Raw genomic sequence first — 11,725 nt, forward strand, 5'->3', positions numbered from 1 at the left:
CCAATATTACTACTATTACCAGACTTCTACTGCTACTACTACTACTACTACTATAACTAGGCCTACTACTGCTTCTACTATTATTCTTACTAGTGACTTCTTACCTGCTGCTACTACTACTACAACTAATAATAATAATAGTAAAAGAAAAAAGGCGGCAGTAAAAAAAAGAAAAAGAAAAAGAAGACGACAACAAAATGTTAATGCGAAAGTAAAGTCAGTATTTCACATCTTGTAATCAATATATTTCCTACAGGTATGTACCAGATCGGTAACATAAATGATCTCAATCAGGTTATTATAATCAATCTTTACAGATAATGTACAATAAAGGAATCCTCCAAAGGAAGACTGAAGGTGGATGCAAGCATTTATTCAAGGCAATGGCAGTGGCAGGGATTGTACATACAAACTAAAAATGTTCTCAATTTTTAGCCATCCAAAAATGTATAAAATACAGTAGTTGTTGAATATCATTTGATATGTTGCACTTATTACATTAAAATACATTTTGTTCACTCTTAAATAGAGCAGATTGTTTGCTGTGTCTGCAAACCCGGTAATATCCAAATGCATATTTTCTCATATCCACATTTCTGGTATATTTCATATAAATTACACCACACACCGATTTGTTTTGGATATATTCGTGCCTGCACTCTTCAAGCAGCTAAAAACCTATTCCGTAATAAATTAATGCTTTAAATTAATACCGTTTCTCCAAGGGATGCAAAAGAACAGCACACAAGAAATAAAGCCTGATACATAATTAAAAACTTCATACAGTACTGTATGTTATCTACAGAACTTAAAGGTGCGTTTCGTAAAATGTGCATATCTCCTTTACTTTTTAAATTAGACCATGAGAACAGATTGATGATTTTGAAAACTAAAACGGTGGAATTAAAAGTCTATTGCTGGTAAGATGGACACAATTACCAGTGTCTGATATATTATTTCATCAACCAAGACTCTTCCTACTCTCCTGAACCACAACATGGAAGCTCAACACGTTTATGCAAATCATTTCCTAATTCAGGTCGTTTCCAACAAAAGTGTGCATTGTCAATTTGATATACTATTCATCTTTTGACATTAATATTTACTATGTACAAAATTACAGTTGTCAAAGAATGACCTTTGAGGCCTTCTAGCAAAATGTATACTATTTTTTTTTCTTTCACAAAACAATTAGATATTTGCTAGCCTATATAAGCAGTACAAGTTTCTGAGTTAAGCATTGTATAAGGTTAAGGAATAACATTAAGGTGTGACAGATGGAGGAAAACGTAAAGTTAGCAAAATAAATAAATAAATAAATAAAAGAATATTCATAGTTTTTCCTCATAGCCAAACAATACAAACATTATGATGGCTTTCTCATCTCACAGAGAAATAAATTGTGCTCAGAAGGGAAATCTAAACATTTGACTGTTGTATTTTCTCTTATAGTGCATACTTGAGAGACTGCTACTCTGGCATTGTCAGGCAATATTAGTAGGGTTTAGGTAAGATACATGTGACATTCATTCTACTGCAAATGTAATGTATACTACAGTATTTTTTTATTTATTACTCAGAATGAGATCAGTTCACTGTACACGTATTAGGGCTAAGGCTGGGAGTTAGATATTCAGTATTGGAGAAATACACTCTGGAGTCAGAAGAAGTGGATAAATGTGTAACAAAGCAAGTCTTTTCCAGGTCTAGTCTCTAAAGACACGTTCACAACATTCAGAGAAGTAAATACTGGAGAAAGAAATGTGCTGAAACCAAGCTGAAGAACAGAAGGAAGGGGCGGACACACCTTCTCGACACGCTGCCGTCAGACTCGTGACTCTGTGCTTTCAAAACTCGTGTCTGTGATACATGTCTGGATCATAGTATTTGGTGACCACAACTCTGTTGGCAAACTTGCGGCCAGTGAGGGCTTGCATGGCTTTCTGACAGTCTGCGGCGGAAACGTACTCCACAAAGATCTGGAACAAAGAACAGCTGGTGAGCTGCCAAAGGATGAATGAAAACAACTTTTTCAATCAGCAGGGCAAAACCCAAACATCAGATCTAGTGAGCACAGAGAAATTAAACCTCCTCATACATCTGTGAAGTTCCTTCTATGTGTGTGTCCAAGACAAAGTGCTCCAAAATTATGCAGTTACTGACAGTAGCTTTTTATGTAAATCCAACAGGTTTTCATAAAAGCTGATGCAAATTGCAGCTTTCACTCTTAACAAAAAGGCACCAGAACATTTTTTTTAGGCTTGTAGAACCCTTTTTGGTGCTATAAGCCCTCTTTCCATGCTAAAACAGTTCTACATAGGAACCTTTTAAGAACTACACTGGGTTCTTTATTCAAATTTCAAGTACAAAATGGATAGGTACCACACTCTCCATTAAAAGTGATATTTATTTAAGCAGAGAATGGTAAAAACGCACCAATAAATAGACACCAAAGGCAGTGGGGGGGAAACACAAAGTGATCACCGAATTGCTGGAGTCATTCCAATTGGGTGGGGACATAAAGCAGACAGCCAATCATAAACTAGGATTCAAACAGTCTGATATGTATCAAAAAAGAAAGGAAGAGACACACCATGATTGTTGATTGGTTGGTGTCTATCAAAGAGCATGACCAAATCTAATAACTATTTTATAATTATTTTTGCAGTTGCACCTCTGCTCCTGTTGTTCGATTTTTCTCCTGTGTGGCTTCTTCATTCAAATTCAACAGTTTTTTATTTTAACCAATAAGAGCGTACTTTGAGTCATTTTGGTTCCCTAAACAAAGAACACTTGAAGAGCCCTCCATTTTCTGAGTGTAGCTTTGGTTTTTACAGTGTACAATGATTTTTAGATAATTTTGTTGAGAGTTTTGTTGAAACAGTTGAGTCTAAACTGGAACTCTGATCAAACTCTCAACACATGAAGTGCAAAAAGCCTCAAAGAGCTGCACAGTGCGTCATGGAAAACCCTCTCGCCCTGAAACACACTGTATCCTACAGACACGGGACTCACCTTCCCACAGCCGGGGACTTCAACGCCGTCGACGGGCCGAGGGATCTCGATGGAGCGAACGCTGCCGTACTTGCAGCACTCCTCGCGGATGTCCTCCAGGATCTCCTCGTAGTCCTCGTCGTCCACCAGCTCCTCGGGCATCACCATGTTGAGAAGACACAGCACCTCTGTGGGCATGCCCGAGTTCTGCAGCCTCTGCAGGCCGGGGACCTGCAGCGTCACCGGGGTCTCTATGATGGAGGTCTGCCAGGGGAGGAGGGACATGGCTCAGAGGGGGCATGTAAACAACAGCTACAACTCAGATTCATCTTAAGATAAAGACCCCATGAAATGAGCTTCCATTACTTTTACTTCCTGGAAAACACAGTATCTTTCATGGTGACCTCATGCTGCACTAGTAGGCATAAGTATAAATTTCTAACCAATAAAACCATCAGATTTTTGAACAATTCTGCCCCTCCCATCAAATAAAATTGGTTTAGACTTTTGAATGATCCCTCGCTGAATTATGTCCCGCCCCAACATCCTGTTTCAACAGGACATGTATCAAATCCAAAAAGTAAAGATGCCATTTCATGGGGTCTTTAAACATCAATATATCATTGTAAAATTAATTGAGGCACCTTGGTATAATTACTGTAAACAAATGAGACGCACCAGATGATTAGAAGCCTCTATCTCACGCCAGTGGTATTGCAAGTGCTAGTGTTTCTCAAAATTTTTCACTTGCATCATTGTCTTTACTGAAGAGGGTACACATGTTGGAAGTGATTTTTCCCCATCGGCCTTTCACTCCTTCCACCATCTGCCGTTGCCAAAAACTCTGAAAGCTTTAGCTCAGTTTGCGCTTTGAAAGAACAGAACCTCTTCCTGTTTTGTGCCATAAAGCAATCCAGCAGATTTCCCGCCAAATCCGTCCCACAATGGAAAATGCAGTGTAGAGGCCGGCAGAGGCTGACAGTCTTCACAGAAATGGTCTCATTTGTTTACCGTAATTATGCTAATATCTCAAAATTATTGCAGGAATAATTTATCCATGTTATAATGCTACATGTAGCACCTCTAAGGAGGCTAAGGGTTAAGAGGACAGACTCCTACTCACAGGATTGGCGTTTTTAGCCCCCACACTAGCCCTTTGGACTATGAGTTTTTTGTCGCCCAGCTGCATTCCATTGAGCCCAGCTACTGCCTGACAAAGAATACACAAAGACCGCTAAGCAACAGCTCAAACAGCACAGTCACAATCTCCACACAGAGACACAGCACATCCAGCCCTACCTGATCAGTGGCGCTGATGTCTACGTATTCGCAGAAGGCGTAACCTTTAGACAGTGACGTGGCACTGTCCTTGACAAGATTGAAAGCTTTGAGGGGTCCGAATGATGTCAAGAGCTCCTTTACCTGCACAAGAGACGAAGACCGGCACAGACATGAGGCAGGCATCAGTATGTCAGCCTGCCACAACCTACTGAATGAATTCTAAATCTCCATTTGATACTCAAAATCATATCATGGTGAATGGACTGAAAAAGCGTTAATTAATGACATGATGAATGGAAACAAAATGTATACAAATTCCTTATAAATTGCTCAGGTCATCTGTACATTTGTGCATTTGATAGTCTTTGCGTATTCTGGAAATAAGTTTGCGTGTTGCTATGCTGATTTAGGAAAAAAAATACATTATTTTCGAGGGTTTAGCGTAAAGAAGTCGTCTGGGTAACAACATGTAAATAATTTGCTGCATGAAATGTTAGAGGCACAGAGAAAGACACTGAGTTAGTCTTGAGTGTTGTGTTGAGATATACTGTAGTGTACTTATGTGTGCAAATACAGTTAAGGGAGTAATAATATTCTCATATATCCAAACTTATTATTTTGACAACACAACCTGTGCTGTAAATGATGCAAGGTAAAAGAAATCAACAAAACTGACTTGGTCTTGTTTATAGAAGTAAAAACAAGATTGCCTTTTATTGTATTTTGCCAGCTACAGGCAAAATGCACCACAACAGTGAGAAGACAGCATGTTTATATGTTTATACAGTCTTACCTTTACTTTTAAAGCTGAATACAACCCCCCCCCCACCAACCCCAAGCCCAAGCCTGTCCTAATAAGCAATCCTTTACCCAAAATCCCTGGGTCCTAAACGCGCTCCAAAAGAATGATGGGAGAAAGAAAGTAGCCAGTAAGGGAGCCTGCTGGCTAGGAGTGTATCCGTGTGAGGACCAGAATGTCTTACTTGCCTTGTGTTACATGTTGGCATGGCAGCAGTAGATCAGTACTACTGAACAAATTATGAGCGCAGACTTAACGATCTTACAGGCCCCTAGCTGGGGACAAAGTGGGGGAACAAAAATGAAAGAGCTGTGAGTATCAACGCAGTAGCAGTGACTGCAAGTATAAAAAAAATAAATAAGAAATAAATCAATGAATAATAAACACCAGGCTACATTCACTATGTTAACCAATTAGAATAAATGAGACAGAATGGAAAGTTAGAATCCAATTCATTGCATGACATTGCAAATTTACACCATCTCCCCACCTGAGAGCAAACATGGGCCTCTACTGTGCAACTGTTTGGTCTATTAGGGTCAGTTATCTAGGCCGTGTTTTCAGGAAATTTTTACTTAACTTTTGATGTACTTAAAGGAAAAATCCACCCTTGCACACTGTTACACTGTTATGTATCATGTATCATCAATCTGTGATATTCAATGCATTCCAGGAGTTACTTTGTGGTGAAAAGTGTTGTAATTTACTGTTTTGGTGTACCCACATTCCCTCAACCTGCCTCGTCTACTTCTGTCAGTCAGTGATTTCCTACATTTCCCAGAATGCCTTTTAACAACCCCAAGAGAATGGGTGTGAACTTTCAATTAAAAATGGGCGTATGGGCAAATAAATATAGCTAGCTAGCCAACTAGTTTATGAACATTGTGGCGTGTCTATGATCGCAACCACACCCCCTTACTCAAAACACAACATGTCTTGTGGCTGCATTGCATTCTGGTCTATTGAGGCTGCTGTCGGAGGAGAAAATGGTTTCTCTGCCTCTTCTACGATGGATTTCTCCCTGTATGATTGTTGAATGGTGCCGTAAAATTTGGGGTCTAGAAAGAAGCTCTCGCTCTTTCATTCTGAGGGACTGACACCAAAATCTGATGTTTACTGCTAATGTTTCAGATTGTTTACAATTTTTCTGCTACCAAGCTGCACTGGAAATATTTCGAAGCGACGTCATGTTGTCTACGTTTGCCCACTTATCTGCAGGAATAAGAAAAAATACGCCACCAAAAAACAAAACGGGTCCAGAAATGCAAGATACATCACCAATAACCATTTTCTAACTGCATTGAAGTGTTTTAGGGTGGATTTTTCCTTTAACAACTGACTCAAGCTGATGGGGAACAACATTCAGGCCTGCATACCACGCAGAAACAACAGCATGATAGTTCACAGGCCTATTATGAATTGAACTTTGCTTACCTTTCTTAAATCAGTATGCTTAACATGAGAAATATATAAGCAGTTTACTTAGATAGCCAAGTCACAAAAAGCCTTGTATGCCCCTTTTATAATTGTTACTTATGGTTAAGACATACTGTAGCTCTAATGTGAGACAACAGCAACAATATAATCAAGTGTGCTATCAAGACTTATTTTGACAGAGCTAAAGATCTGCAGAATTGCCCAGAAATTGTGAAGTTTCAAATATTAGGTACATATTATGATAATCTTGTATTATGTGGTCTAAGTAATTAAATCCTAACCTATTCGAATGTCAGTTTTTCCTTTATGTAAAGATTTTACAAGCATGACAAAAAAATGGTTTTCCCGTAGTGCGGATATAAACTTTTTTGCAACTCTGTCCTTGTTTTCCTGACCACCATCAGAAGTGTAAGGTGGATGTGTTAATTTTGTCCCAGAATGATCTCACTGCATAAAAACTATGGAGTCAAGTTCTAATTTTGGATATGACACATATTCATTAGGCTTTTTGGCTACTATAGGATGACATGTTGTTCCTGTTCTCTCTCTACCAAAAACACATTTTAAAGTGTGGTAGACTTATTTGTCCCATAAGGAAATAAAAAAAAAAGAAATATTTTGTGCATGTTTAAGTGTGATAACAACCTCAAAAAGTGAGAAAAAAAAAAGAGGAAACATGAGTGCACCTGTTTTATCGGTTTTGAGTTAAATACCTGATCATCATTAAGATAGTTAGGCAGGCCTCCTATAAACAGTTTATGGGGGGAATCAGGAACAACTGTGGAAACGACACCTACACACACCAAAACAACAAGCAAAACAAAGTCAAATATCCCACCTTAGTGTTATGTGTCTTATATTATAGCGTACAATTACCAGGCAACGACAAAAGCTGTCAGCAACAAACCTGGGACGTGGAAAGCAGGTTGTTCTGAAATACCAGGTAAAGGCCGATAGTCGTGAGGTCTTCTAATCTTCAGCGACTGACCTTGGAAAATGATTCCATCAAAGGCCATGGCCTGCGTCGTCTCATCTACAGACCGAAACTAGAGAGGAAAATAACTTTGAGATTTGAGACAAGCAAATAAGTACGAGCTGGTATGTTGTCCTTCTGTAACAGTGTCCTTTTCAGTCCACATCCACTTGCAGTAACATGATAAAAATGTATAATAACATGTTAAAGGAGCATTAAGTAATCTATGACGTTTATCGAGCTCTATGGTGACGAAGGAATTGCAAGAACACTGACAGGTCTCTGGCATACGGTGGCCTGTAATTGACACAAATAGTCATTTTTTAAATTGAGCTAAAGCTCTCGCTCATCCGCCATGTTTATTGTGTACAAGAGTCACCACACCTCCGTTGATCCGATTGGACCGTAGAGAAAAACACGACAGTGATGTAGGGCGATCCTTCCACTGTGAGTTCAAGCTGCTCTTCCAAAGCCACATAGAGCGGAAAAAACGTGAGGCACCAACAACACAAAAGCAGCACGCAAAAAGCTTCAGTCACATTGAAAACAACTAGCAAAAGCTGTCATCTGCTGCTAAAAACGCATCCTGTGTGATTGGGCCCTAATTATTTAGTCACTGGTATTGATCAACAACCCTATCAACCCCGCACAGATATATTATGGTCATTTTGCGCCTTACTTATTGCACCTTTAACATCAAACCACTTTAGTTATAATGGGATCTTTTAAGGAACGACTTTGTAGAAATGACAGAATTGTAATCACCCACCTCTAGGAATGCAAAGTTCTTATCCTGATTAATCTGCACAGCGAGCACAGGGTTGCTAGGGGCTTGTGAAAGGCCTGCAAGCCTCATCTGGGCGTTGAAGAACTCTGCCATGGACTCCTAAGAGAGGGAGAAAATGAAATCCAACGTGTTTGCAAAGCCCTGGCTTGAAATACCGTGACTAAAACATATCAGTGTCTGGTCATAGGAGGACAAAGGTGCCGCGTTAGGAACTTTACCTCAGTTACCCCAAAGGGAATATTGCCAACATAAAGGCGTCTGGCTTGTCTTGTCATCTGACTGCCAACTATGGGCACTTGGGTTGGTGTTGCAGCCACTCCGCTGGTAGTGGATGTTGCCAGCAGAGCTATTGTTGGTATCTGCCCAGCCGCTGTGGGAGAACGAAAGAGAGAAGCATGGGAAACTTAGCATGACCCACAGTGACTGTCTGCAACCTCCGCTCCTTAATATTTTTTTTACAAGAAGAAAATAGGGATGACTAATTTGCAGATGACTCATTTGGAGCGAGCGTTAATGTAACCCCCTCCAGGTCATGTAAATGTCAACTAAGTACAGCTGGTTTTATAAAAGGGTCAGGCAGCAGAATCCATGCTGCTCTCCTGTGATTATGCAGAGAGCCAGAGAGGCTGTGTGAAATGAGTAACACCATACACAGTTGACTGCTGATGACAGACACTCAGGCCCAGAGCTCTCAAGAACACCTTTTCTGACTTGTTGGACTGTCTTGTCTTGGTTCTTGTGCCTATTTTGACTCTGACTCGTCTTGGTCTCTGCCACCACTGGATGTGGACTCAACTTCTTCCTGCCTATCTAAAAATGTCAAAAATGTGTACTTTTCCTGATGTTTGGTTTATTTTCTCCCCAGCGTTACAAACAATTCAAGGGATTTTGCCTTTAGACACCGGTCCTAAAACTTCTAGTCAATTCCTATGCATTGATGAGTTGGATGTTTAAAGACAGAGCGAACAGCTCCTACAGAGAGATCTCCTTTTCTGGTAATCCTTAAGAAACTCCTTAATCATTATGCCTGCATTTGGAAAGAAATGTAGCAAATGTATTATTGCCTATTTTAGTCTTCAGTAGGACTTGCTTCGCTCTGGTCTCGGTCTTGACTTGGTCTCAACTGGACCTGGTCTTGGAACTGATATGAACTCGACTAAGGTGGTCTTGACTGCAGCTCTGCTCAGGCCCCTGGATACAAGTTAAAATGCATGAACCACTGCAAACCTCCTACAAGAAATACTCTGAAGAAGGCTGACAAGCAAAGAGAAGAGGACAAATACCTTGCATAGCTTTATATTGCATTGGTGTAATGTGTTCAAAGCCAGGAGGAGGAACATCCCAGTACTTGCAGGTTCTTTTCTTCCTTGTTCTTCTTGGAGAGTAGCTAAATACAAGAAATGAGCAAAAAAAAAAAAAAGAAGCTCAAGCAGAGGGGATAAGAAAGCTGCACTAGTCAACTTCGCACATTGATGGCTCCAAATGGCAACGAGAGGTAACTGCTTGAAAAATCTGAACTTCAATACCCAGAACTCATCTAAGGTGATGTCAGTAAACTGCACACAACATGCTCATGTTTACCAACCCAGCCGGTCTGTGACGCTTTATATCAAAGGATAACAAAGGGACGAGAGAGATAGAAGTTGACAAATCCACAAAGATACAAGCTGTGCATTGCATTCTGGTCTATTGAGGCAACTGTTGGTGGAGAAATTGGTATCTGCCTCTTCTACGGTGGATTTCTCCCTGTATGATTGTTGAACGTTGGTGCAAAATGGTGAGTCTAGAAAGAAACCCTTTGCTCTTTGATTCTGAAGGACTGACACCAAAACCTCCTCCAAATTGTAGCTGCACTGTAAATATCTCTACGTGATGTCACATCGTCTACATTTAGCTAGTTATCTACAGGAATAAAGAAAGAAAGAAAGAAAAGAAAGAAATTAAAATATACTACCAACAAAATGGGGCCAGAAATGCACATCACTATAGTTGTTTGTTCCAACAGTGTTTATAGATTTTTCCCTTAAATTTGATTTATCACTTACTGTGGGCAGGGAAGTGTTCATAGCCCAAATTAGACAAATATATAGGGCGCTTTTCTCTTTTGCAGCCCCACTTTGTTATTTAGGCAGATAAGATGGGTGTATTTTTACATAAAAATCTTGCCTAGTGCAACTTTAATACTTGACACAACGCTCTGCACCGGTGAGCTGGCTCAGTGCTGGGCTGCTGGAGGCTGGTTGAACACACCGACCTGTGCTTCTTGTGGTCCCGGGAGGAGCTCCTCCGGTCGCGGCTCTTCCTGTCCCTGCTGCGGCTCCGCTTCTCTCGGCTGCGGCTGCCTCTGTCTTTGCTCCAGCTACGATGCTTGTCACCCCGGCCGGTAGATCCGCTGCGGCTCCGCTTTTTGTGTCTCTCTTTCTCTCGCTCTGTGCAGTCGGGGAGAGAGATGGAGCAATGGTTCAGCGCTGTATTACAGCCATCCTCATCCATGTTAACTACCAATAACCTAGCCCTGATAACGTTCACGTCTCTCTCTCTCTCTCTCTCTCTCTCTCTCTCTCTCTGTCTCTCTCTATCTCTCTCTCTCTCATGAGGAGAACATCAAGTCGTACTTCATTCAGAAATCGGACAGTTTAATCTGGCCTTGCTTGTCGGCAAACGTGTATATCTGGTGGAACATGACTTCAGACCTTTACCGAATCCATAAGAGGTACTCTTCATTTCGGCATACATCTGATCCACCAAGTAGCACTGTTTCGATAAAATGTCAACTTTTAGAATTTGTTTATTTTGGTGGAAGAAGATTGTAGGAATAACTGACAAAGCAGTGCTAAAAGGTGAAATTTTATTTAAACGTGTGCTGCTCGGTGTATTCAATGTATGCCGAATTGAAAAGTGGATCATAACGATTCAGACAATGTCTTAAATTATGTTCTATCAGGTATGTGTCTTTGCCGATAAACAATACCATATTGTATAACCCGATTTTGAATAGAATTTGGCGTGCTGTTCTCTGTGCAGGAGAATGACAGGTAGCGGGGATTCCAATAACCTAGCAATAACTACATCCACTGGTCCATGACACTGTTCAGTCCTGTATGTAAGGTTTAGCAATGCAGGCTAGGTTGCGGCTAGGGTGAGGTTAAGGTTACCGGCATGACAAAGCCACAGCTAATATTAATTACATTAAATGGGCAATAAGCAGGCTCAGTCGTAGCCTAGAAAACTGCACAGTAAAGCCCTTGTCAGGTTATTCATGCATAAGATAATATGGGGAGCTACGTAGCATGCTAGCCTGCAAACCAAATTGGAGCACAGAACACAACACTCACCTTGTCGATTCTCGCTCAGCTGTTTCTCAAATTCCTCGAAATCCGACATTTTAGCAGTTATCTTTATATATAAAATGACTGCAGGTTTGGCTAATGTTGGGGCAGCTATAAACCAGCCT

At 40.5% G+C, this 11,725-nt stretch overlaps 1 protein-coding gene across 1 annotated transcript; it reads right to left on the minus strand.

The window, feature by feature from the left end:
• Positions 1 to 382: 382 nt before the first annotated feature.
• Positions 383 to 11,725, minus strand: LOC139651621 (splicing factor U2AF 65 kDa subunit-like). Its single transcript, XM_071528622.1, has 11 exons — positions 11,607 to 11,725; positions 10,526 to 10,700; positions 9,555 to 9,658; positions 8,490 to 8,641; positions 8,254 to 8,370; positions 7,419 to 7,557; positions 7,225 to 7,304; positions 4,294 to 4,416; positions 4,118 to 4,204; positions 3,016 to 3,258; positions 383 to 1,979 (listed from the first exon to the last, which is right to left on the minus strand). Exons 1-11 carry the CDS (start codon positions 11,653 to 11,655, stop codon positions 1,848 to 1,850), a joined length of 1,401 nt encoding a protein of 466 aa, XP_071384723.1. The 5' UTR covers positions 11,656 to 11,725; the 3' UTR covers positions 383 to 1,847.

Source organism: Centroberyx affinis, unplaced genomic scaffold (assembly GCF_046629955.1).
Source record: "Centroberyx affinis isolate AG114_WGS23_722 - 3 ecotype Tasmania unplaced genomic scaffold, CSIRO-AGI_Caff_v1 ptg001691l_1, whole genome shotgun sequence".
NCBI classification, from domain to species: domain Eukaryota; kingdom Metazoa; phylum Chordata; class Actinopteri; order Beryciformes; family Berycidae; genus Centroberyx; species Centroberyx affinis.